General features: G+C 46.9%; 1 protein-coding gene and 1 pseudogene across 5 annotated transcripts in view; both read right to left on the reverse strand.

The window, feature by feature from the left end:
• Positions 1 to 11,365: 11,365 nt before the first annotated feature.
• Positions 11,366 to 27,912, reverse strand: part of Tulp4 (TUB like protein 4) — a 140,313-nt gene continuing 123,766 nt past the window's right edge. For all 5 annotated transcript variants that reach the window (XM_029471020.2, XM_021185717.3, XM_029471019.2 and 2 more), the window contains 4 exons: positions 26,962 to 27,055; positions 22,202 to 22,345; positions 17,678 to 20,187; positions 11,366 to 15,762 (listed from right to left, as the gene is read on the reverse strand). In XM_029471020.2, the coding sequence (XP_029326880.1) occupies positions 15,646 to 15,762; positions 17,678 to 20,187; positions 22,202 to 22,345; positions 26,962 to 27,055 (2,865 nt within the window). In that variant the 3' untranslated portion in view covers positions 11,366 to 15,645. The remainder of the gene's footprint in view (positions 15,763 to 17,677; positions 20,188 to 22,201; positions 22,346 to 26,961; positions 27,056 to 27,912) is intronic.
• LOC110312158 (rRNA 2'-O-methyltransferase fibrillarin pseudogene) lies at positions 24,773 to 25,776 on the reverse strand (annotated as a pseudogene).

Consider the following 27,912-nt stretch of genomic DNA (forward strand, 5'->3'; position numbering starts at 1 on the left):
ATGCAATCAAGGACTAAGAGAGACTGAGAATTCTGTGAACACAAGGGCAATGGGGCTGGGTGTTGGAAATCATCTCTGCAGCCATCTCGAGCTATTTACTTACAGGTGCTATTTTTCTACCCTGATGATAGACTTGTTTTCCTAGCAGGATGTTTTTGCAAGAAGCCCACCACAGCTGAACACACACTCTCTCTCTTGCAGACCCCATTGACTGACCCTCGGACCAGGTCATCTGGGGGCACAAAGTCAAAGACTCCATTTTCTGTAAATGTCTAACTTGTAATACACCAGTGAGATCCGGTGAACTCAGATTCTCTCTGTAAAGCCCAAGAATCCCAGAAGCACAGCAGACGCCGCACAAAGCTCAGCTTTCCTTTCCACTAATCGGCACCTCAGACTCCTGCTTGGGTCGATAACTTTTTTTTTTAAGTGGTAGATGTCACCAATGTTGACAAATTATCGTTAATGTCACTGATCACACATGTGGCTATTGAGTCTCTGATGTTAGTGGCTTCTTTCCTGATTTTCATTAAGCCTAGATCTTCTAGGGAAAAAAAAACAACGCCGTTCTGAAAGTGGAGCCTTCTGGCTGACCTGTGTGAACATAACTTTAAGAACTCCTCTAAGGCATGAACTGACCTTGCTTGGAGTTGACTTTTTAGTGCTTCGGATGCTCTGGGGAATGATTTGATGTTTACTGAGACTGAAGTAACATTAAAGTTCCCCAGTGCTGCCCCAAGTTTCAATAAAAAATAGAGGAACCAGGCACGGTGTCATCTACCTACAGTTCCATCCATCTATCTGCTTAGGGAGGAGAATCATTTGAGGCTGAGAGTTCTACACTAACCTCAGCAACATAGCCAGACCATCTTAAAACTAAACAAACAGGCTGGAGAGAAGGTTCAGTGGGTGAAGTAAGTGCCTGCCATGCAAGCATGAGGACCTGAGTTCAAGTCTCCAGCACTCATGTAGCCTGCCTGTAATGTCAGCTCAGAGGAGGCAGAGGCACAGGGAATTCCTGGAGGAAGCTGGCTAGCCATATTAGCCAAAATGAAGAGTTCTGGAAATAGTAAGAGACCTGCCTCAATATTTAATGTGGGTAGTAATCGAGAAAGAAACCCGACATCAACTTCTGGTCTTAACATGTATGCATACCTATGCACATTCACTCCTACAGAAGGGTGCATTCACATGCATGCAAACACTCATATACATCACTCATACATATGTACAGAAATGAAATGAAACACAATGCTAACGAGGTTTTGAAAACTACTGAAGCTAGTAAGTCCTTATATATTATCTAACTATACTGTTCACCTAAATAAAAAGTAGCCAATAGAAATTGTTCAAATACACATTTCGATGCATCTTTAAAAAGGCATTGGCAGCAAAAAGAATACACACTACTTTAACCAGGCATTGTGGCCCATACCGAAATCTCAGCACGTGGAAGCTGGGACAGGTGGGCAGAGGAGAGGAAGTTTAAGGGTATCTGCAGCTGGAGTGAACTCAAGCTAGCCTGGGACACAGGAGAACTGGTCTCCGAAAAGCAGGCAGCAGCAGTGTTCCCCTTGAAATGAATCCTCTGCCTCTTTGTCTCAGGGGGAGAGGAGAATGTTCCATCTACACAGCCACCCTCTGCTGCCTGGCTTGTTTGTTGAGCATATTCCAAAGGCCAGTAGAGTATAATATTCTTTCTTGAGAACACACGGGACTTTATAAAGAATCATCAAATGGAAATGTCAACTCGGATCATTTTTTTTCTCTGAGATGAATCAAATAAAGGCCATTAAGAAAAGCTGCCTGGAATCTGAGCTGGGAAGGACAACGGATCATAGACAGCCACATGTGGGCTGTGCTTTGCTCTTCTGAAGAGGCCACGTAAGGCTCCTGTTTTTTTTTTTTTTTTTTTTTTTAAAGATTTATTTATTATATGTAAGTACACTGTAGCTGTCTTCAGACATTCCAGAAGAGGGCGCCAGATCTCGTTACGGATGGTTGTGAACCACCATGTGGTTGCTGGGATTTGAACTCTGGACCTTCGGAAGAGCAGTCGGGTGCTCTTACCCACTGAGCCATCTCACCAGCCCAGGCTCCTGTTTTTATGGCTCTTGGCTGAGACAGGCCCTGAATGCATTTTTCGCCAACAGCTATACTCAGGGAGCTGTTTTTCTGAGCATGTACTGTGCACCGGATGCTTGTCTAAGCACTTGGCAGCACTGTCTTACTCGGCACTCTCTGCCACTTCTGAGACAGGCAGGACTACTATGCATAATTTGGGACAGATGAGGGTTTCAGAAAACTTGCATACCAGTTTCTCAGATTTTTTTTTTTTTAAGATTTATTTATGTATAGGAGTACTCTATCTGCATACCAGAAGAGGGCATTAGAGCCCATTATGGCTGGTTGTGAGCCACCGTGTCATTGCTGGGAATTGAACTTAGGACCTCTGGAAGAGCAGCCAGTGCTCTTAACTGAGCCATCTCTCCAGCCCATTTTTTTTTTTTAAACTTTATTTATTCAGTTTCTCAGAGTCTATCTACAAGAGAGGCTTTCCTTCTGTACAAGGTGACTGGCCAACACTTCCAATGTGGCGAAGTCACCTCTAAGTATTACTGCTGATTTCATCCTTGGATAGATTGTACCATTTTTAATGAGTATCTACGAAGCAAGGAATAGGTGTGATATATGAATCCAGATGTGTTTGATTTCAAAGAACTTGACTTTGTATTCACGAGTATTTAGGATGGGTGTCTGGCGTGAACACAGGTGCATTCACCCAAGTGTGCCCTTGTGGGGGTCAGAGGTTGATTTGGGGTGTCTTCTTCTACGGTTCTCCATCCTTTTAGTTGTTTTTATGTAAAACATCATATGTGCTCCTGTCTGTCTGTCCATCCATCCATCATCCATCCACCCACCCACCCACCCACACACACATGGGTGTTTGCCTAAATGTATGCCTGTGTACCACTTGCATGCCCAATGTCCAGAGGCCAGAAGAGTGTGTTGAATCTCCTAGGACTAAAGTTATGAGCTGTCATGTGGGTGCTGGGAATTGAACCCAGGTCCTCTGGAAGAGCACGCAGTACTGTAAAATGCCCAGCCACCTCTTCAGCCCCTCCATCTTATTTTGGGGGACAGATTATCTCATTGTAGTTGGAGCTTTCTAGTTTGGCTTGCCTACTCAGCCAGCGATGGATCCACCTATCTTCGGTGCAGAGTATTGGGCTTTACAGACACACCTGATGCACTTGGATTTTACATGGGTGTTGGGCATCCAAACTTGGATGTCCTGCTTGCCAGCAAGCTTTACCCATTGCACCATCTCACCAGCCTCAAATCCACTTTTATCCACTATATAGTACAATGTCTACTCAGCTACCAAGGACGGTTTCAAAATTGAGGACTTGAAGCTTCATTAAGTAATAAGTGGCTGGTAGGCAGTGGTGATGCCTTTTTAATCCCAGTGCTCAGAAGGCAGAAGCAGGCAGGTTCCAGTACAACCAGGGTCCAGGGTTACACAGTGGTTGGGGGGTGGGGGGCACACGACAACTTTGGGCTGGGGATGTAGCTAAGTAGAGCGCTAGTTGAGTGTGCATAAAATTCGAGGTTATCATTTGACCATGGTGGTCCATGCTTGCAATCCCAGCACTCAGGAGGCAGAGGCAGGAGGATCAGTTCGATGCTCCTTGGGCATACATACAGAGTCTGAGGCCAGCCAAGGCTTCATGAGACACTCTTCTCCCTAGCGCTCAAACAGCTCTGAGTCTCTAATCTCACGGAACTTCACACAACTCGTTAACCCCACATTCTAAGGACACGGGAGTCTGTGCTGTTAACATCATCCTTCCTGCTGTTTCATATAGAACTAGAGAGAGGAAGGAACTGGGATCCAGGAGGGTAGGCAAGAGAATGCCCGGCACTCTCACTTACGGTCTCTGTTACCTGTGAGCTTTTCTGTTTGATGGTAGGAAGTCAAACTGACTTAAAGAGAAGCAAATGCTGCTGTCTCTTCTGCAGTTACCTGGGGCTGCTTTAAGAAGAAAGCACAGGACGCAGGTAGCTATGCATGTCCCTGGTGGCCCCTGGCTTTAGTTCAAAGAGAAGGGCACTAGAAAGTCAAAGCAGTGCCAGCCACAGGGAGGGAGGGAGGGCACTTTCCCTGATCTTCGAGGGAGCATTTGAAGAGCTTATGAAGCACAGCCAGGATGCAGGATGCTTCTCATCGTCAAGGGAAAATGGAAGCCCACTTACAGCAAGTGCCTAGTACAAGGCAATATCGTAGGCACCAGAGCAGGGGCTGGCCCCTTCAGACTCGGTGAAGGTGGCTCTTCCATTTCTGGAAAGGATCAAGCAGTGTGGCTAAGTCCACAGTAGCCGTTAAAGCTGAGGTCTGGATCTGGGAGGCTTCAGGGAGGCAGGGCTGAGACACAAAGCAGAGTGTGCTCAGAGTGGGGCAGGTCAGAGAAGTAGCAGAAGGGGAGACTGCATGTACAACCCATGAGAATGGCTTTCAGATACCCAACATGGGTGCAACCTTGGCTCTGTAGTAAACTGGGCAGACATCAGGACCTAGGGCACAGCCCTGCCCCACCTTTGTCCTGAATGAAGTGATACCCTTGTGAGTACTCTGCACCATGTCTAGACTAGTGGGAGCAGCAAAGAACAGAGGCAGGGGGAACTAGGAGGCTGCTGTTGCCATCCAGGGAGAATTAGGAAGCTGCTGCTGCGGTCCAAGGAGGCAGCGTTGGCGCTATAGCTAGCACAGAGCACAGGGGACTATAGGGATGGTGTGTAAGACATCAGCAGTGGACTTTACAATGGACATGACTTGATAGAGCAGAGGCTATCCTGGGAATGGTGGCATTAGACAGTGCAAGGATACCAGGTCTCCTTGAACCTTCCATCGAGACTTCGCCAGGTAGGATGTCACGTGACATCCTCTCTGTTGGATACATGATATGACTGAGCCAGACCACTGTGATTCAGATCACTCTCATTCTTTACCATGTCTGCTTCTCTGTTAGGGTTGGCAGTACACTCTGTTCCTGAAGGTGGTGTGGGATCTGGGTCTCACCAGCCTGAGAGAGCCCCGCTCCCATCCCTATGGTTCCCATCCCTATGGACCATGGCTTTGGCTACCTGTTATCATGTGGAACACAAATGTGTCTCTAGAAGCGACTCAAGAGGCAAGTAGAGGCTGTAGAGCCTGTCCATTAACCAAATAGATCAGGATGAGGGGACCATCAGTGGCACAAGGACTGGAATGGCACGTGCCAGGCACTTGCTTTAACTCCTGAAGTGGTTCAAGTTGGCCTTCTGGCTCTGCTTCAGGTATTTAACAACGTCAACATTTGCTGTCCTGGTCCCTGCTGCCTTATCTCAGTCTGCCCTGCCTTTTCTGGTCCCTCCCCCCGAGGATGGAAGCCAGGGCCCCATGCATGCTACGGATGTTCTACCACTGACCTACATCCTCAGTTTACGTTTGTTATTTTTCTATCTTCCTGTGGTGTAAACAAAACTGAGGGCCTCATATCAGCCAAGTGAGCACTCTGCCACTAAGCTATGCCCCTACACTGACTGCTCATTTCTCTTCTAGTTGATGCCATTTTGTTTTATATTAAAATGGGGTCTCACATGGTACTAGAGCTGGTCTATAATTCACTAAGTAGCCCAGGCTGGCCCCACGTGCTGAGATAAATGAGCTACTACACCTGAGTAACACCTTGGCTCTTGTCAGTTTCCAGCAGGTGCGGGAGCTAAATGCTGCTTTCCAATCAGTTGCTCAATGAAGATTCCATCAGTATGCCACAGAATCATTCTCTTCACCATCTGGAATTGGCAACAGCCATTTCAGCCTTCAAATGTGGTGGTTTTGTGCAATGTTACATGGGCACGTCCATATAGAATTGGTTTACAATTAGTTATATAGAATTGGTTCTGATGAACTTTGTCCCCCATGGTCCCCCATTCATCTGTGAGATGTCAATGATTTCAACACAGGAAACAGAATTCATAAAAGATTCTTCTCTTGATCATCCACATCCTAGGTTAGAGGTTGTATCTTAATATGCAAGGACAAAAAGACCTTCTCTCATTCATATATATGAGCCCATCACTAGAGTGGTGGTGGATAGGGCCAGGAGTATAACTCAGTGCCTGGCAGGCATGAGGTCTTTAGCTGCAGTCCCAGTCCCCACCCTGTGCTTTTCCTGTTGTATTTTACTTACAGACTCAGTAGCCTCCTCCATACTTTAAAGTCTCATCCATAACATTCCACTTGGTTTCCTGAACAATGGTCACTGGTATAGAGCATATAATTAGACATTATTGGACATGTAACACTACTGATATTTGTGGTATCCTCAGGAAAAAATGTTTATTGGCCTGTGGTTTTTTGTTTGTTTGTTTGTTTGTTTCTGATACAACAAAAGATTTATTTCTAGGTTATTTTTATAAAGCAACAACAAGCACTGTCCCTTAATAACCTCCCCTTTTAGGTTTTTATTCATTTATCATGGTACCCTACTATATGATATAGCTATTTACCTCTCTCTAGAAATTGTATCTAAGTATTTCACAAAAATACAACCTTTATCTGAGTAAAATTCTCGAAGAAAGAATAAATAAGAAATAAATTTCTTGGTTTTTGTTGTTTGAAACAGGGTCTCTCTACATAGCTCTTGCTGTCCTGGAATTCATTATGTAGACCAGGCTGGCCTTGAACTCAACAGAGATCCACCTGCATCTGGAACTAAAGACATGTACCACTAAGGCTAGCAGAAATAAATTTCTTGGGCCGGGCAGTGGTGGCCCATGCCTTTAATCCCAGCACTTGGGAGGCAGAGGTAAGCAGATTTCTGAGTTTGAGGCCAGCCTGGTCTACAGAGTGAGTTCCAGGACAGCCAGGGCTACACAGAGATACCCTGTTTGGAAAAAAACAAAAAACAAACAAACAAACAAAAAAAGAAAGAAAGAACAAAGAAAGAAATTTTTTTCCATTCCATTTATACGCCAAGTTCTTGACACGTTATAGCAGACATTCATGGACCTGGTTCTGTGAGGCAGTCTTTGAGTTGTGCGGCCCTTTTGGCTTAATTTAGAGGCCTCTGGCTTAGGTGAGCTAAGGCTCCTCTAGCCAGGCCTCCTGGGAGGCTCCATTCTCAGAAGCCCAGGCACAACTGGAGAAGGAAACTGACAACCAACTCGAACCCCAAACCAATGCAGAAACATCAATTACTGAACCCCAAACCAATGCAGAAAATCACTCACTGAACCCCAAGTCAATGCAGAAAATCACTCACTGAACCCCAAATCAATACAGAAACTCACTTTTGTTTCCTTTTGTTTGAGACAACGGACAGTACCAAGAACCATGCCCTTAAGCGTGCTAGAACAGGCCCAGTGCAGTCTTCAGGTAGCTCGGTCAACCCAAAAGGAAACTCAACCGTACATCAGTCTTGACCCTGGCTGATGAGTTTGCTGTTGTAATGCCGGTCTCTTGTGTGCTTCTGGAAGCAGACTCTGCTGGGAACATTTCCATCTCAGGGAACTTTACACTTATGGTTTGGGGGTAGGCACCAGACTTAAGGATGAGTCTAGAGTTACCATGAGTTTAATGAGCTAAATCCCAACCCGTATTTGAGGCAATGTTTCACTAAATTGCCCAGGCAGGTCTTGAACTAGCAATCCTCCTGCCTAAGCCCTTGATGGTAGCTGGGTCGATGGGTCAAGTGTTCATGGGAAATGAATAAGTGCCAGGCAGTTCAGTGAAAACTATGCTGCATCTGTAGATATCCCAACAAGGAGATCACAAAACATGGAGAAAAGCTTGTATCAAAACACCATTATCCAGATGAACAAAGACAACGGCAGAGCCTCAGAAGTGACCCAATCCCCTTTGAGGAGCCCAGAGGAGCAGGAGTGAATCCCAGATATTGGCTATTGAATTATTTACACTTTGGAGTTTGCTTTACCTTCATTGAGACGGTGACTGTAACCTGGTTCTTTCCTCTTGAAGGAATAAAGTATTTAACTTAGTTTTGATTTTACAGGAGCCCTCAACTGAGAGACTTTAAACTTTTTTGCCCTGCTTTTCAAGACAGGGTCTCTCTCTCTCTCTCTCTCTCTCTCTCTCTCTCTCTCTCTCTCTCTCTCTCTCTCTCTCTCTCTCTCTCTCTCGTGTCTGTGTGTGTGTGCGCGCGCGCACGCGCGTAACCCTGGCTGTCCTGGAACTCGCTGTGTAGACCAGGCTGGCCTCGAACTCAGAAATCCGCCTGCCTCTGCCTCCTGAGTGCTGGGATTAAAGATGTGCGCCACCACGCCCAGCTGTGTTTCTGCCTTTCAAGTGCTGAGATTAAAGGCATTATGCTTCCTGGAAGGAATGCAGTGCTATGAGACTCCAGTCAGGAAGAACCTGCTACTGAGAAGAAATGACAAACCGAATAATCCACACACAGCCCATAAAAGTCTGGAGCAAGTGTCTCTGCTTTTAGAGCCCACTCATTTTTAAAACATCATTTATTCCCCCTTAAAGATTACCTGTGGCCCCATCCCCCTCTCCACTGTTTAAGACTCAATCACTTGGCTGGTCCTTCTTCCCTCCTACCTCCCCCCTGTCATTTTCATGATAAGCATGCACCGTCTACCAGGCTTCCTCTGAGCTCACTGTGAAGCCAGACAGATGTAGACTTGGAGTTTTCCGGTCTCTGTCTTCCAGGTATGTACCACTACGGCCTGTCTCTTGTTTGTCTGAATACTGATTTTTTTTTTTAATTTTCTGTGTATTGATGTTTCATCTGCATATACTGTCTTCTGTGCACCACGTGTTCCTGGTGGCCAGAGGCCAGAAGACTGTATGAGATCCTCTGGAACTGAATTAGAGGCTCGCTGTGAGCTGCCATGTGGGCACTGTGAACCAAACCCAAGTTCTCTGCAAGAGTATTTTTTTTTTTTAATTTATTACTAAACCATCTTTCCAGCACTTAAAGACATCCTATCACTACGTTATCAGGCTGGCTTAAATTCTTAGACTCAAGTAATCCCCCTGCCTCAGCCTTCCAAGGAACTGGGTCTGTGGTTTCACTCCCTCTGCCTGTCTTTTTGAGTTTCCTACTGAGTGGCTCCAGTGCTCATTCGGAAGTCTCCGCCTTTCCTCCTGTGCATCTAACACTGGCTTCATCACCCGACTGAATCAGAAGACAATCCGAGTCTCTCCGCAATGTCATGAACAATGCATTAATAAACGAGGGGGTCTGGGCACGCACTGCTGAGACTGGCACTGTTGGCCTACAGAAGCCCTGCCTAGGTGCCTATGCTGCTAGTCAGCTGTGACGGACAAAGCAGCTGCAGAGATCTATCCCATCATGGAGGAGCTGGGCCGTCACTGCTGTAGCTGACTAGCCGGCAGAATTCCTTACTGGGGATTGAATAGGTCTGTGTGACTTAAATTCCTAAAAGCTCTTTGGTTTAGTCTGACCCATCAGGTCTTCCTGGGAGTTCTATGTGGAGAACTGCAGCTTAGTTCCCCAACAAAGACTGTTGTACCCACCTTTCTGTCAGCTTCCCTAGAGCTGAAGTTAGCTTTGCAGCTTAGCAACTGCTAGGAGGTGTGGGTAAGACCAAGATGAATGTTCACCAGCTCACTCCTGAGATGAAAGCTCTGTAAGCAACTGGGGGAGACCTCACTTCTAGGTGCAGCATTTGGGAACTGTTGGCAGGAAGAAACTGAGGTTAGGTCCTAGGGGCTTGGCATGGACCAGACTGTCTAGGAGCTCAATAAGCTATATATCCTGTAGCTTTTAGACCAATGTACCCTTCCCACCCTACAAGGCTGGATCTGCAGTCATCAAAGACAACACTTGGATTTGCGGAGACTTTCCTGTAACTGCTAGAGATGAGGCCCAAGCAGGGACTGGCAGTTCTAATGGATGAGCGAGGACCAGTTGAGGAAGCTGAAACCTCTACCACAGGTTAAGAAACCACACTCTTAGCCTCTTACAGTCAGCTAGGAACTTGAGGAAGGCAGGATCCCGGTGAAGCACAGAAAGAAATACATTACTTGAGGACAATCCTTTTGGCAGTCAAGAGCTATGCCTGTGGGGTATGTACTCTGGTGTTTGGGCTGTTTGCCGTTCACCTGGAGAGTGGGAAAACAAAACAAGACACACAAGACAAAGCAAAACAAAAATCCAAGCAAAACACTGGTCAGGCTTATGTTTCCATGGCATGTGAAAGTGAACTGCATCCACCACTAGACCAAAGTGCAAGACCTCCATAGTGATGTCCATGGGAGATCCTTGAAGCAGCATCTTCAGGTGCTTCATGTCAAAGTGGGAATCATGAGGACTTTCGTCAACTCGAGAAGGAACACAGAGAGCCATGTTAGTCTCAGTTCCCACTGAAGAATGGGAACAGAGCCAGGATGACCCAAGAGAAAAAGCACAAGGTGCACTCTACCCTGAGGGTTCAGAGGGGCAGGACTGGCGAGCCCTACCAGGAGAGAGCGAGTGGGGTAATAGGTGAGGGCTGCTGTACATCTGGCCCTTACCTACCTAGCTTCCTCCGTCTTTTAGGGCTGTGGCAGAGTGGAGCCTGGGAGCCATAGCTCTATGTCTGAAGGATGACTGTACCAGGTGTAGGAGCCTGCCGAGGAGAATGACCTAAGAGTAAACGGTGTTCCCCAGGTTATGACGAAGAGGAAGGAAAGCTGCAGCGGAATGAATGCCTCCCCCTTGCTGCTTGTTACTACAAACAGTCATTTCACTTCATGGCTCCGTCATTTCCCCAGAGTGCTTACCTTGTCGCCAGGTTCAAAGTTTTGACACTCCACTGGAGGCTCCCGTCCTGGACCTGTGTCCTGGCTTTCACATCCTCTGTAGTGTAGGAACACACCTCCCTGTGGAGAAAAGCAGAGCACAGGAAAACCAGAAAAGGGAAAGGAAGGGGCTGTGCACCACGCCCGCAACTGGCACTGAGGCACCAACATATTTATTAGCACCTTTCATCTTTTAGGTACTATATAGGCGCATTCATTTTTTCCCCATGATATAATTAACATTTATTAGAAAAAAAATAAGAGCATAAAATCGGGTCACGCAGTTTGGGAAAGTCGGTGTCATCCCAGGGGACATGCGTTACTAATTGGATTCTTTTTTAAAAAAGATGAAAACCCAAAAAAAGTCAAAACAATTCACTAAGTGGGCAATGAGATGACAGGGACATTTCGAGTGTTCCCAGTCATGATGGCATTTCTCAGGCGACCCTTGAAGTAACTGGAGGGTCAGAAGTTCATGTCACTAGAGGGAGGTGATTTCTTCTCAAAGGACCCAAGACCCATAATTCAAACTTGGCACACATGTAATTGATATTTTTTGATCTGCAAAATTTTATTAAGCAATAGCTGGACAAATCTTATAATTTCAAATCATCAAGAAAAAAAATGAGATTAACCCATTTCAATTTTAAAGGCAAAATAATTTGGAAAATTACATCATTTTGAATGCAAACCATTACTCCCTTCTAGAATACTTCCTGGACAATCTAGTATACAAAATACATACAAAGATAGGCAAATAAGGGAGAGCTCATTGAGATGCAATGGTGACTCGAAACAGATTTTTGTCTGGAAGGTTAAAGCAAAATGCTGACTTTTCAAAGGAAATGAAGAAACCAACACTGCAGGGACCGATGTGTATGAAACAGTGCACGCTGTTCCCAAAGTGTGGACATAACATGCTGGTGGTCTTGTTTGGTCTGTGACATATGCACCCCACATTGCACATTTATGGGGATAAAAAAGATGACAGAGAAGGAGAAAGACAGATGCCAGCAGTAGCAATAGTAGTAAACTCAGAAATTATGCCCAAATTTACAGTACTAAAATAATGCATTTATAAACAAATGCAAACAATACACCTTTGGTAAATAATACAGTGCTGTTTCCACTCAAATGTATAACCCATGCTTTTCTACAACACAAGAAAGAATATCTACAATAAACTAGATCTTAACATCCTACCCTTCCCCTTGAGATAGACTTGTAAACAGGAAATACAGATACAAAGTCACAGGAGAACTGCACAAAGCTGACGAAAATGGAAACAAAGTCAGTCACAGTCCTCCAGAGCTCATCTGCCAGAGATGAGGAGATACACAGCGGTGTAGCCTTCTGAACTGTATGTTACCAAAAACTTCCAGGAGCAAATGCCAGCTCAAACCCAGCTACTGTCGCCAACCTGTCCCCAGCTCACAGGACAGCACACCAAAGGCAGCAACCCACACCCAGTTTTACAGCGACACAGTGCCTTGTTTTACTTGAGGACGCCCCACTCCTTGGGGACTGCTTGGGGACTTCCACTACACTTGGATTTGATGCTTCCATCATTTTATTAGAATAAGCATTCTAAACACATTTAGGGGTAAACTTCTGGTTTCTTTCCAGGAGACTATAGACAGCTTACAGACTCATGAAAACTTTTTTCTACACAGGTGCCACGTTTTGAAACATACTCCCACCCTTGTGAAGGGGAAGATGGGCTGCTCAATTCTGAGCTCTTAGGCTACCAGAGCCAGAACGTAGTGTTTAAGCTTCTCCAGGCATGACTTTTCATGTAAGAGATGGACAAAAGGAGGCCAGGCACCCTAGGGGTTTGCCCAAAGTCACCCCTATCCCCGTGGCAGGACAATTGGCCCTTGAGTCCCTGACCTGCGATTACAGAATGAGTATTACACAGAAGGCATGTCTCTGGATGGAAAAAACCAACATGCAAAAGCTTTTGCTTTGTATGCTCATTAGAGCCGAGTATTTCTAGCTGTGGTGGTCCCAGCTTTTTTCAGGCTATACATTCATATGGGTATATTCACCCACAACTTTTGTTTTGATGATACTTGAGCCAAATAAATCTAACACTAGTTTTCATGTTGGTTAATATACTCTTTTCCTATGGGTCTCTAAGTAGTTGACTGTTTTTAATTTCAGTATCCAATGAGACATTGGGACATTGACAAATTGCTACTTAATAACCATGAAGTACCCAGAATTCTGTTACTTAAAAGTCTTTATTTGAGGAGAATTTAATCAAGTGATATTGACTGGAAGAAGCCATTATCTTAAATGATACGATGTCACAACTGCTGCAGCCAGCAGCTTTCTGCCCATGTGGAACCTGAGACTCACTCTCCGCCTGGGGGAGGAGGCTAGTGAGTGGCTGCTGTTCCTGCAGCTCACAGGTCAAGCAACTCAAGGCCAGAAGCCTGCATCTCCACAGACAAAAAGGATCTTGTAGGGATTTCCTCCATATTTGTTCTTATTTAGCAAAATTGTAAGTATAACTTTTGCAGTCTGGAAAAGGTGAATTTTAACTAAAAACAAACAAACAAAACCAAACCTAAAACTTGAAGATCATTTACTAAGGGACTCTTTTGAGACTCTTATCTTAGATGTCTTGCCCTTCCTTGTGTCTTATCACATTTTATTTTAAACTAACATTTTCAAAATAAGAAATACTATCTTAGGGTATGCTATCTCAAAGAAATTGCCTATTTTGCATATAATCAATACTGAGATAAAGAGTGAATTTATTTTTTTAGGGGATCAATAAGATTTTCTCCCAACTCTCAAGAAAGTTACAAAGCACCTAGCCTCCCCGCCCCCCAAAAAAACCTTCTGTCATATTCTCTTTATTTTTTGTAGCAAAATATATTGCCACCAAACAAGTTATTACAAAGGTACTATTTTTCTAAATAAATAATAAAATGGGCATAAATCACCAATACATAGTAACAAAATAGTTCCCAAGAATACTATAAAGAGCAAGATAAATAACTATCTCTTAGACAACAAAACAAAGACAACTGCATTTAAATTATTCCATAAACAGAGAGGCGACAACAGTATTGCACAGCTAACGCTAAGCACTGAGCCGCCTCATCAAGCTCCAGGGACGTACGTAAACACAGTAACTCTGAACATACTGCTCAGCTTGTTCCGGACAACTGGCCCACCTAAGAATCAGCTCTCATATTTTAAATTATAAAAGGGAAAACTCCACTATCAGCTGGGAGATGTTCTTGTCCATATTTCTTTGGAATCTAGGGAAAAATGATGAGTAATTTAATTTTTCTCAGTTAAAGGAATCAGACAGTTTCTTTCATTATTTTTTAAACCAAACACAAAGGAGGAGGAGGAAGAGGAAAAAGAGGAGGAAACTAAATATTTAAGCTGAAAAGAATTGCCTTAGCATCTTCCACTTGTCGGCTTTCAGATAAAACCCAACTCAAAAGTAAAAGCTCTTGTGCTCTGGGAATAAGCAGCACAGGTAGCAGCAACAGCGAGAACTGGGTCTTACTACCAAGGTTTGGGTAGTTTCCTGGGTGTGTGTGTTCCCACGAGAAGAAATTTTGCAAACATGCTACAGGCAGAATGAATAAAGCACAGACAGTCTTAACAAGGCTCTCCCATGGTTGTGGTCAATCTTTTAGTACAGTCTATGCACCCAAAACCAGTTCTTTTTTCCCCCTTACAGCATATTGTGGAGTTTTCCCCAAAGATGTGACTATGGCTCTATCTTTTACTATGCTGGGAAATGCACACATATTTTTGATTACACTTATAACTATTGGAAAGCATTCAAAACAACTGAATTTTAATGTGGACAAGGGAAGGGAAGGGAAGGGAAGGGAAGGGAAGGCGTAGCTGCAAATCAAGTCTCATTCATGGTTTAGAAAAGACAGAGCAATAGGATCTAAAGAGAAAGACGTCTACAGTAAAATGCTCCAGATTCAAACAAAGGGGTAAGGAGAGCCAAGGCAGGTTCTTGACAAGTGGAGGGAGGTATCTGGTGACTGAGCAGTCTAATGACTATGATGTAAACCCAGCTCTACCTCATCCTGGATCGGCCCACTGACTGAAGTCTCTTACCTTCTTTCAAAGTCAGATAGGATTAATTCTGACACAAGAAACCAGTGGGGTTTCCAACTACTATCCTTGGAAAATAACCCTTGCATGAGCCACACTACCAGCTCATCCAGCTGTCTGCATGTGAGCCTGTGTCCATGGGCAGTGTCTCTTCCCTCACACACTGCCTATCAAATCACGTTGACAATGGTGGCAGTGCCCATCTATGGTGGCTTACCTAAGCAGAGCACAGGGCATTTGCATATGCACCCTCACTCACCCAGGTACCTTTTAGTGAGCAGCGCGCACCTGGGAAGGAAACGCTGCCCTCCACAGCCCAATGCAAGCTGAGTCTTCCAGAGTTTTGGTTGTGTTTGGAAAAATTTGTTTTTCATGAGTGACTGTTGGGATAAAGGGCAGATGACATGAAGAACGAACACTGATGCTCCCTATGTTTAAAAGAAGAGCAAGGCCCAGCAACCTGTCTTCTCTGCCAAGGCCCTTAGCTGGCCATGAGAGGTAAATACAGCACACGCTGCAGCCAAGCCACACCGCCTTCAAACTCTTCACTTCTAAACACCACTCAGGCAAAAGAAAAGAGACAATAAAGGCTAACTCAACGAACGGGCCATGCCTACAGACCAGCACCCTCCTGGCCTGCTGGCTTCCTCTGTTCTTCTCAGGTAGTAGCAGCATGAGCTCTGCCTCCAAAGGCTCCTGCCAAGTCTACTCCTGCATCTGTCTCTTCATTTTAGGCGCTGAGTCACATTGGCCAGGGCAACAGCAAAAGCCTGAACAGCTGAGAAGGGGTACTGGAAGTCTAGGATGTATGCGTTGCCATCAATCCGTCCAAACTGCATCACCTTGGGGAGGATGTAGGAAGCAAACACAAGAAAGGAAAAGAAAGTGAGACAACAGCCAGTTGTGTCCACTCCGCTCCGAGGGAAGCAGAGAGTGCAGTCTAGGACAGAGTTCTAGAAACTCAAGTAACTGAATCTGATGGGCTTCTAGATCTAACTACAGACTTACGGGAAACAAGACAGAGGATCATGGCTAGTAACGTGAGGGGGAACAAGGAGCTCACGACACGGAGAGACTTTCAGAGATGTGCCAACTTTGCCAAAGGTCTCTGCCTTAGAGCAGGCTTCCCTGGTGACTTTCTAGAGTACCACAACCCCCTTCCTCTATGCTCCTCCTTGTCCTGCTGAACCTGTGGCTTTGCCACTTCATGTGGCCTCAAAACATGAGATTACTGCACCACAGCATAGGCTACAAGTACACACCCATTTCCGTGTGGTCTTTCTCTCTTCTTTTGAAAGACACACAGTAACAGTTGCTTCCATGTCTCTCACTGGTCTTGATCTCACTTAGAGTAAGGGTGGGCAGGCGTTCTGTAAGTGCCGTTAAGTTAAACATTTTTAGGCCCTGCAATTCCCATGCTCTGCAGAACCACTCAATTTCGCTCATGTCAGATGAACGGACTTATAGCATTGATTTACAACAGGAAAGGGGCTATATGGATGTATTGGCCAGTTTTCCAATTCTTGGCTTACAAACTGCCAGGCACACAGCAGGCAGCAAAAATATTTGCTGAGTTAATTAAGTAAAAATGAAATTTAAAATGGATGGGCCTCCTGTGATGCTCAGGAGGTTAAGTGAGGTGGCAGGGCTACAGAGGCCACCATGCTGTGACAAGCACTGTCTTGTCATCCGTGGTTTTCACCTGTACCAAGGAGACTTGCCTTTTATTAGAGAACTGGAGGAGGGCTTAGCAATAAACACAGAGATAAGCAAACAATAACTAGGAAATGAAAATATTGAGGGAAACTCATCGAAGGCACGGCTGTGAGTCACTCGGCGTGGAGGTCTGAAAGGTCTGCCCTCCCCTTCCCCACAGACTCACGTGACTGAATGCCTGGCCTAGGGGATGGTTACTATTAGGAGGTGTGGCCTTACTGGAGGAAGTGTGTGTCACTGTGGGGGCAGGCTTTATGGTCTCCTATGCGTGCAGTTTCTTTCTGCCTGCAGAACAAGACATGGAACTCTCCTTCTTCAGTACCACGTCTGCCTGTGTGATGGATGCCATACTTTCTGCTATAGTAATGGACTAAACCTCAGAAACTCTAAGCCAGCTTCAGTGAAATGTTTTCATTTTGTAAGAGTTGCTACAGTCATGGTGTCTCTTCACTCAGTGACATAATGCAGTCACCAGTACCTAGTGCTTAAACTGGGAAAGTACGGCTAGCTCTCGTGGGTGCTAATGAGGTAGGGGAGGCAGGGCTGACAAACATAATCTTCTTCCATAGCTGGTAATGAAAAGCTAGGAAGGAGTACTGTACATATGACAGTCAGTCTGTCCAAACTGCATTGTCTTGAGGTCAAGGTGGTGGGAAACAAAGTCATGAAATGGAAAAGGAGGAAAGAGGCAGTTAACTAAGTTTGACAACTCCTGAGGGAAGCAGACAGCATAATCCACCATGAGTTACTCAGGAGGAAGGCAACACATGATGGCTAAATTACAAGTATCAATAAATAAAAAACATGTTTTTGCAAATTTAAAGAGATACCAGAGACCAGCAAAGTCTAGGAGGCACCTGCAACTGAGAAGCAGGTGGTGAGGGAATGCGTGGGGGCTGTGCTTTCCCTTCCTAACCGTCTGCCTAACGGGTACACGTCATTGGATTTAAAGCACATGTGGAGGCCTTCTAAATGCTTGCTCCCAGAGTTCAAGGCACTGGCCCTACTTGCTCAGTGGCCACAGTACCACAGTCTCCTTACCTGTCGTCCTTCCAACTCAATCTGGAAATTCTTGGCAGACTCCTGGGTCACCCTTCCTCCGAAGTCCAGCTGGTACACCTGTGTGGCTTCGTTCCACAGTGGCTGCTTGTTGGCCATCACGTACACGAAGCCCTGGCTGCCCAGCCGCCCATCTTCCTTCTCACTGGCTTTGCGGCACTTGAATTCCTCCAGCTCGCTGGCGGTCCGCAGGCTCCTCTTGCTTTTCCACCCCTTCTTGCTGCCCTGGCTTTGGTTCATCAGCTCATCCCCGCTGATGAACAGCTCGGGCTCACTCTCTGAGCTGTCCTGGAACTCGTTTGTCTTGTTCAACTTCTTTGACTTCAGCTGGTCTTTCTGACTTTTCACTTTCTTCTTCTCTCTCCCTAGGCGGGGGCTGGAGATGAGAGAATTAAAGTCACTCAAAGTCCTAGCATCCTTTTTCACTTTGCCCTCAGTGATGGCCTGAACACTTCCTTCCTCTGCTCGGCTATCCAGGCGCTTCCGGTTCTTCTTTCCGAATTTTTCTGTTCTCTGCGGTACAGGGCTTTCTGTCAGAGAGAGGACTTCTTGGAAATTGTCTGCAGTCTCTACCATCACCTCTGTGCCCATGTGGCTCTGGAGCTCGGCAGGTGGAGGGGACACAAGAGGCTTCTCCACCACTAAGTGGGGCTTGGGGGGGAGAGTGCCCTGGGTGTTCTGCATGGGTGGGCAGGTGCTGTAGGAGTTCCAAGGGTGCAAGGCGATGGGCGGCAGCTGTACACTGGAGCAGGTGCTGCTTCCTGGGTATGTGGGGGGCAAGGTGCAGTAGGAAAGGCTGGGTGGGTATGCTGGCTGAAGTACCACAGCAGACTCCTGTTGTGCAAACTGTGCCTGGGACAGGGCATCCTTAGGGGAACATGGAGCTTGTACTCCAGGCAAAGAGGGGTTGTTATAGCTGCCTGGATATGGCATTCCCATCCCATAGCCTGTCTGGAAGGTGGCAGTAGGGCTGGACGGAGACTTGGGAGACACAAAGGGCACTCGAGCCACATCCAGGTGCTGGCCTTGCCCTAGCATGAGGGGGGACAGTTTTAAAGGGTTGGGCACTGTAGGTTGTGCTGTCCTTTCCTGGGGAACCCAAACGTCCTCGCCCAGCACGGGGTCCCACTGGTAAGGGGGAGGTCGCTTCAAGGTGACAGCAGCTTCAGGAAGTGGGGGATGTCTCAGAGGCTTCTCGAGCTGACAGTGCTGAGACAGGGCCTCATCCTCTGTGAAGGCTGAGTTGACATAGTCAGCACGATCCCGGGAGGTGTCAGGAGGGCTGAGAAGACTGTAGGAGGACTGGGAGGCCAGTGGGGAGGTGCTGAGAGCATGGGCCAGGGCTGCACCTGACTGGGAGCTGGGCCCTGCTCCACTGCACTGACTGCAGGTGTATAGGGCAGGTGGAGGCCTTGCTGGGAGCTGTGCCACTGCCCCAGCAGCACCCCCCTTAGGCTTGGCTAGGGGCTGCAGTGGGGCACGGGAGCTGTCTGCCAGCTGGGCCATCTTAAGTGCAACCTCTCGGTTGTTCCTTCGTAGGGTGGCATGGATGAGACTGTTGTCCAGCCTTTGAGCGGCACTCCGCCCCTGGGCCAGCTGGCTAGCAATTTCAGGGTAAGGAGGTGGGTCCCCTGTGGGGATGGAGTATCGAGGGACAGTTAGTCGGTTCAGAGTGGCACTGGTGCAGGGTTGGGGGACCTTCTTCTCAGTGGCTGTGAGTCTCAAGGTGGCAGAACTGCCTGGACCAGGGAGAGTGTAGGTGTTCTGGGAACAGAGCATCCGAGTCCGAGGCCGGCACACCTCTTCCACATTGCCACTGCTGTCAAAGGTGGTAATCCTCTCATAGCCTAGTGGAGGCTGGTAATGTGCTGCTGTAGGGTACAGTGAGAAGTCACCCTTCTTCAAACACACATCCACTGGGGGCTGTGGTGGTGGCAGAGGGGGTGGGGGTGCAGCCGTGGTGGGGGCAGCAGGGATAGTTCCTGGATACGGGGGTGGGGGATTCATCTTCGCCACCTGGACCTCCTGCGGGGCACTGAAAACTACCGCATCCCCCTCGGCAGCCAGCTGAGGCACTGGGCGCAGAGCCTTGGCTGACTTCTGCAGGTGCTCATGGTCCCGATCTCCATGGTCCACCCCAGACAGCTGCATAGGCGCCTGTGGTGGTGGTGGCGGTGGTGGCAAAGGCAATTGAGGAGGATTCGGAATGATGCGGCCCATTTCTACACCTCCAAAAATCACCTGTCCAGGATTGGAGTACCGACTGGAGACTGGGTACTGGGTAGCAGCATCACCTGCATGCTCTACTGACCCTACAGCTGTTGTCTGATTGGTTAAGACATCCAACTGCACATTTTGATTGGCCAGCAGGGACTGCACCAGCCCTATGCTCTGTGTGGGAGACAGAGCTTGAGCAGAGCTGTGGATTGGTGCAATAGGGATGTTCACTGTACAAGGCGGGTTGTTTTCAGGGACACCTGATGCTCCTGTAACTGTAAAACAAACAAACAAAAAAGAATTGGTTGCAAAACAGTGTCACAGAACTATGCCAGAATAAGATGCATACTGAAATATATCTGATCTTTTCCAAGCAAAATGTACCCACTAAGAGGGACACGTGTTTGCTTGGAGACAAGGCTGTTCACAAAGCTTCTCAAACCCTTCTGGAAGAACACAGTCAACTAAGGGGTGTGCAGCATGGCCTGCCTGTTGAACATGTGCTAAGGTACTGCCAAAACATCTCAACGAACGTGTTCTAACCTTCTCAATTTGGTACCTCATGCTTGCATGATAGATACCATCACACATAAATGTCTACAGAACTCTTTAGTGGTTTTGCTCATAAAATGCCTATGTAAAATAAAGTGGAAACACCAAAAATAAAAACTAAATTAGAATCCCTAGAAATGGGCATATTGCTGAATGCCCTTTGCCTATTTACTGCTTTTTAATATTTCAAACAGCATTTAAAGTACAACCAAGCAATAAAAGCATGTGGATATCCATTTACTATTCAATGGTCATGTCATGAACCAGGAACGTCAGCCCTGACTTGCAGGCAGGTGCTCAGAGCCACAGTTGGCAGTGCCCCTGTTGGCAGTGGCGCTGACTCTAGCTCTGCTCCCTTAGCCTACTAAGTGGCTGTGTCTCTTCCTCAGAGCACACTGTCACAGGCCCAGAGGCTTAAAACTTGGGTGTTAAATGCTGCATAGCAACAAATAATTGAGCAACGAACAGGATCTAACAGGCTTATTTTATAGGTTGACTGACTTCACCCAAACAGCAGGATGCGGCCAACCCAAGTCAAGCCTTGGGCCTGTTAACCATGTGTTTGCTGGGATCTCCCTGAGAGAGACAGTTCATCCTCTGGCTTAGGAGTCTGGCCCCACCTCAGGCTTCCTGTCTTTGGCATGCTGATCTCTCTAAGAGATACTCTTTGGGGTCCAGGGAATAACGACTTTAGGTATCTCCCTCACCATCCCTGACTGTGAGCCCCAAGACAGTGTACTTCAGCCTCTCAACAGAGAACTACACACACACACACACACACAGCCAGTCACTGCAGCAATTCAACTGTGGAGAAGGAAAAAACTCTAATCACTGCATCTGGGACAGCAAAGAGATTGTCAAGGGAAAGTATGAGCCACATCCAAACCAGAGTCTGAAACAGCAGAGCGTGTGTCAAGCTACACACCCAAGTTCATTCACCAAATGGCAGGTGCTGGTGCAGAAGTAGAGTCTGGGTCTACAAAACTTGTACTTAAAAAGCAAGAATGTTTCTCAAGCCCCCTTCAGTACCCGAGAATAGTAAGGTACAGCTTATTGGAAGCTGATCTGGGAATAAAAGAAGACTATTTAAGAATCCCTACTACAGCAAAGACACCTCAAGGCCAGCAGACGTTTGACAGTTTGTAAAGTTAAATTTAAAAGCCGGGTGCTAAATAAAGAGCATCTCTAAGTCAAGCCAGGACGCAGTACAGACTTGGTGAAGGGTGTTCAAATGCAAAGGCTCTGAGTCGTGGAGCTGGGGTCTGGGAGCACGACAGACCCCTAGAGAGGTGGTCCAGAGCAGAGGTACAGAGGGCAGGTGCTAGATGAGGCAGGGCTTAGCTTGATTTTACACAGCCCGCCTACATTAGGTTCCTGATTTGAGCTCCTGCCCTGACTTCCCTTCTATAAGCTGTGAGGTGAAATACACCCTTTCCTCCCCAAGCTGCTTTTGGTCACGATGTTTAAATAAGCAATGGAAAGCAAAGAAAGGCAACACCTGATGTGAGAAATGCTCTGTGAACTGTCACTTGTCACTAGCATCCAAACCACCCATGCTCTGGGAGCTTCCTTCCTGCCAAAAAGCACCCATGGCGGTTTTCCTCCTAGGATACACTATGCCTCTTAAGCTTAGCGAGTAAGGTGGGCCTTTTCAAATCTCATTCGCAACTGTACTTAATGACTGAGCACTCTGTCCCCTGGCATGGTCCACTGAGAGAGGAGCCGTGACAGACTCACCTGGTAAGTCATCCTCATCTTCACTGAAAACGTTTGGGTTGAAGACAGGCAGGTTAATATAGTCCATGGAAATCTTCCTAACTTCCGGGAGATAAATGGTCATCTGCCGAGGCTGGAGATGCAGCAGGCTGGTTTTATAGATAACTGGTGAGAGGAAGGGGGACACAGTTAGCTGAGGCATACCTTTAGTGTCTGCTGATGAACACAATGTGGGATAGGAAAATTCTTAGTCTGTCTACAGAACCACAAATTTTAAATGCCAAAAACATGCCTTGGACTCATCCTTCCTAACAACAAGCAGACGCAGGGGAAAAGTCTATAAAAGCTTCATTTGTAACCAGAGTGGACTGGAAGCCTGGGGAGCTGCCACTGCTGCTCAGGGTGAAGGCTTATCTTACTGCGTCTCGCTGCAGTGCTCTGTTGGAGGGACTTACAGCACTCCTACGGTCTGTTCAAAGCTGAAGGTTAACTTAGTAACACAGTTATGAGGAAGTCTAAGTTGGAATTAAAACAGTTAGAAAAGATAGGATTAATTATAAAAGTATGAATATAAGTTTCACAAGTAGTTAAAAGCAAGATTAGGTTTCTGTCAACTCTCTTTTGTGTTTAAATGTTTATTATTATTAACTTAATCGTGTGTGTGTGTGTGTGTGTGTGTGTGTGTGTGCCATGACACACGTGTGGAGGCTAGTTCTATCATACAAGATTAAACTTCAGTTGTCTGGCCTTTGTGAACATGCCTTTACCCACTGGGCAAGCTCAGTGGCCCATCTTCTATGTTTAATACTCTTCCCTGGAAAACGATATACAGAGGCACGCTAACAGCATTCTCAGTAAGAAAAGCCACATCCTATGTCTAGCACTGGCTCTGGGCCTGACAAACCAGTCAGTCTTTTAAAGGCCGTGCCCTTGCAGGGGCCTCAGTCTGAAGCTGGTGCTCGAGGTGGCTTTCCTACCCACAATCTCAGTTTACCTACAAAACACAATCTGAATTTTGGTGGAAAAGTTCTATGTTGTTCTGAGTTAGTACAAAGGTATTGTCCAGAGCAATAAAGAACATGTTCTTTTACACTGAGGAATGGTTACAACCATCGTTTGCCTCTGGGGGACAAAAGCAGGTTGACAGTAGAAAGGTAAATCAGAGCTCTTCCCTCTCTCCCATCCTCTCTCCATGTTGTTCTTTCTCTGCCCCATCTCTCCATTTCTTTCTTCCCTCTTCTCACTGTCTCTCTTCCCTTCACGTGACCAAATACATGAGCAGGCTCTGACACAGCCAGTGAGTTTCTGGGATCATTAGCAAATAGATCAAGTTCATGTGGATGTCACATGTCACATGCCTTGGAGGCGTGTGGCTTCCTGCCCTCTATCAGCAGAGTGTGGAGATAAGTTAAACTGAGGGTGGGATGGCTACATGGTGAGACCTTATCTGAGGAGGAGGGGGAGGAAAGTGGAGGGGGCGGTGCCAAGAGGAGGAGGAGAGGTAAGTAACACACTAGCTGCCAGGAGGAGAGAGGCTGCCAATGATGAAGCCAGTCCCACGTGCTGTCTGCCCTCTCCCCTCAGTAAGTCTTTATACTGAGCTTACTCCCCCACCTCTCGCCCAGATGCTAGTCTGTTCTGAGGGAAACCAATTATTAAATGTAAGGAATAAGAGGGAACACTCACTTTCCAGGTCCATTAGAGCATCCTACATTGTATTTGGGATTAATAAGGAGGTAACATGAATAGTCACTTCCTAATCCAAAACCTGCTTTGTCTATTATAGTCAAGGGGGGAATTCTTTAGGCTTGGTCCCAACAGTTCATGGAGCAACTGCTCTTTGGTTAGGAGAGCAGCGATCCCGTGCTGTGCCTCAGGAAGCCTCTGTCCTCACAGGCTGTGACTCACACTACAGCAGCAGAGGCTCCCATTTTCGTTCCCCTAACTGGCTTAATCAACTTTCACCCCAATCTTGATTTCAGAAAGGCTGACTTCTCAGAGGCTCACTAAGGTGGAGGTGATGGTGACAGTGAACAAGTTAGTAGGGCACAGGTGAGCGACTCGACAGTTGTGGTCATCAGAGCTTCCAGAGCACTGAAGTATCCTAAGAAATTCCCTTTGGAGAAAAGAGCTGTGCTACGGTAGGAAGTGAGGAATGAAAAGGAAGGAGCCATTGTTCATGCAGTAAAGCCACACTGACCACACAAAAACTCACACTGGCCCTGTCACGTCATTTCTTTATCACATTATACACAGCAAGCCTTACTTTTTTGTGAGGCCAAGAACTAAATCCAATTCAATTTTACATTCTACTTTGGCTTCACTTTTATTTGAAGTGAAAACGTCATACTGAAAGCTTTAAACTTGCTGCTGTTTTAGGTGCACCCTACAAGTGCACACAGAGCAGATGGCTTTTGAGCTGGGCTGAGGTAATGGTGCCAGAGGTCGAACCTCAAGCCTCGGGCCTGCTGCACTCCATCCTCAATGCATTTTTAGAATTTGGTTTGCAAGAATAATTCATTTTTTAATTTTTATTTTTTTGACAGATGAGCCTTTTAATAGGAAAAATAATAAAAAAACGACTCCCTCGTCCCCCCAAAAATCAAAAGCCACACATGCAACAGCAGCAACACACATTTCTTCAATCCAGACAGCTCTGAGTTTCAGTTCTTCGCCTTGGGAGGGGGCCTGTACACACCACACACCCACAACCACAGCGCAGTCTGGTTCACAAGGCTCTAGCGTCAGCTGCTCCTGTGGCTTCATGGTCTCTGGCTGCATCTTCTTCACTTCAGATGCAAACACAGCCTCTGCTGAGGCTGTGGGGTCAATGCAGTTGGCCTTAATGGAAATCACAAAGTGTCCTCCATTCTGCAGGAAGGTGTGGGCATTCAGGGCCACACTCTGGGTTTGGTCTGGCTGGGCCACATCAGCAAGGATGACATCCACTGTTGTGATAAGCATTCGGTATTTGTGTAGGTGCCGAGCATCTTCACGTTGATGAGGCCCCAGCCAGAGCGGTGGAGAACTCAGCTGCATCGACCAGACCAGACCATCCCAGCCGACAATATCAGAGATGTGGGAGAAGGTGGTGCCTGAAGCTGCTCCAAGGTCTCTAGAGCACCTTGCCCCCCACCCCCACCCCCGCCTGATGTGGATCTGGTCTACATCGCCCAGGATTCGTCATCTCCTTCTGAAATAGACTTTTCTCTTCATACACAGATTCTCCAGGGACGAGATTCTTTGTGACAAGGGCAACTTCCTTTCCGAGACAGATAAAAAGACACCTTCATGCCGATGCGGCTCCACCATCACATTCTTTCCTGACTGGTTTCCTCTCTTGTCTCCCCGGCCACCACCTTGACCCCGGTTGCCCCCAGATTGGAAGGCTCCACCTTGGCCACGTCCACCTCCTCGTCCCCTGAGGCCACCACCCCTTCCGCCTCCACTTCCACCACCAAAGCCTCCTTGGCCTCCTCCTCTACCGCCTCTGTCACCAAAGCCACCTCTGCCATCAAAGCCGCCACCACCGGGGCTGAAACTTGGTTTCATTACTGTGTTCTGGTCTCGAAACTCAGGCATTCCTGACTCCATGAGTCTCAGGCTTTAAGAATAATTTATTTTATAAGTCTGCATAGGATACAACTTCTATAAACATAATTCTTGAAAAACAATTTAAATTTAGCTGTAGAGAGCACACACTAGGTCAAGGGCCAAGGTCTGCCTGGCCTCACAGAGAGAAACAAGTGAGATTAGCAAGGACTGGGGAGTGGGGTGGAGGTTGGCAATTCCTCTAGGCTCTGCTCAATGACTACCTAGCAACAGCTTGCATCTCTGTCAGTCCAGTGCCAGCCAACCTAGTGTATAGCAGCAAGCAGCACTGCAGGCTACCCCAGCTCTCTAGCATTCTAGTGCTCTCCTACACTAGACCTCCTGCACTCCGTCTCCTGCACTTCATTTCCTGCTTTCTCTCTTTCTCCCCTCTTCCTCCCCTTCTCCTATTCTCTCGCTGCCTCTACTCATTTTCCAGGCCCCCTTCCCTTCCCTCAATAAAATTCCTTTGTATTAGGCCTGTCGCATGGTGGGAATTCTTCAGGGGAACCCCTTGACTGGGCCACTGAGGTGCCCCCTCCTAAACTACAATGGGGGTGGGAGGGAGTGCAGCTCAGCTATGCATGGAAGACCCAGCAAGCAGGAGGAGGCTTCTATGGGAAGGTCTGTGACTAAGTCCACTTCTTCCCTGCCCCTGAGGTAAGGTAGCAAGTACGCCTCACGGGGATAGGGATGCAAATAAAAACCAAAGCCTGGCATGGCCTCAGCTTCCATTCCCCTCACACAAGTGCCCTCTGTATCTTAAATCTGTCACAGGCAGATGCTTACTAGATACGGAAAAGCAAGAAGTAAATTCTTAAGAAAAGGAGCCAGCTGCCTTCTTGGCCTTTAACTTCTCTTTAGAAGTTTCTTGTGACATAAGGACCCAGGCACTGAAGCCTAGACCTGCTCACCACAGCCAAACGCCTACCAGTCCTGCAAAGTCTTCTACTGGAGATTTTGGCTACTAACACAGAGCTTATCAAAGAAAAACAACATGAAAGCCCCAGGAACAAGAGCCAGTGAGCGACAGATCTGTTTCTCTAACATCGAGTGGCTGGAGTCAAGGAGACAGACAGGAGTCCGGTGCTGTCTTAAGAACTCATTTTCTAACTTAAATTGCCACAGGTTGAAATGGGAACTTTTATTGATTTCCAATGGGACGGTGAGAAAATAGAGCGAGTCTTTACCTGCACCGAGGTTGGTTGGTAGGAATGCAGCCAAGCCCACAATCTTAAACTTGGTTCCCCAGATATTGGACGTGACCTGAGCAAGATAGTTGTGCTGTGGGGGAGGGGGAAAGAAAAAGACAAAGAACCTTAGTCTATTTCATACAATTGAATGAACTAATATGTAAAATGCTTAAGACACTGCCAGCAACATTTACTCTCCACCTGATGCCATTTTACAGATCAAGGGTTAGTTAACCAGAGTGTGATGGCTGCCATTTCCCAGTGGTGGACACTGAGCTGGGAGTGCTGGCTCTTGAGTGTCCACATGTGTTCAGTTTTAAAAGGGCATTAGCAGCTTGAGAGATGGCTCAGCAGCTAAGAGCACGTGCTGCTCTCATGGAGGCCAGGAGTTCCATTCCCAGCACCCACATCAGGTGGCTCACAACCATCTGTAACTCCAATTCCAGGGGATCTGGCCTCAGTGGGTACATCTATGCACCTGGTGTACATAAACACACACAAGCACACATACATGCATAAATTAAAACATCTTTTAAAGGGTTATTAAAGGGTTGTGGAATGTGGCTCAGTGTGCAGAATGCCCACCCAGCATGCATGAAGCCCTTGGGTTGACCTCTACCATTGCACAACTCAACCTGTCGAGATAAGCCTGAAACCCCAGACTTGGGAGGTTATGCTGGGAGGGTCAGAAGATCAAGGTCATCCTTGGCTACACAGCAAACTTGAGGCCACCCAGGGTAGAGGAGACCCTGTCTCTATAATAAAATTGAAAAGACTATCAAAGCTCAGACTAGTGGTGTATGTCTGTAGCTTCAACCAGTGAGGACAATGAAGAAGTACTTGAGCCTAGGAGAAGGGGGCATGGCCTCATTGTTACAATCAGGAAAACAGGAAGCAGGTGTGGCAGGCTGTGCTCTCAGCAACTGGGAAGCTGAGGCAGGGGTATAC

The sequence above is a fragment of the Mus caroli genome, unplaced genomic scaffold (assembly GCF_978045245.1).
Source record: "Mus caroli unplaced genomic scaffold, Mus_caroli_1 scaffold_18, whole genome shotgun sequence".
NCBI lineage: Eukaryota > Metazoa > Chordata > Mammalia > Rodentia > Muridae > Mus > Mus caroli.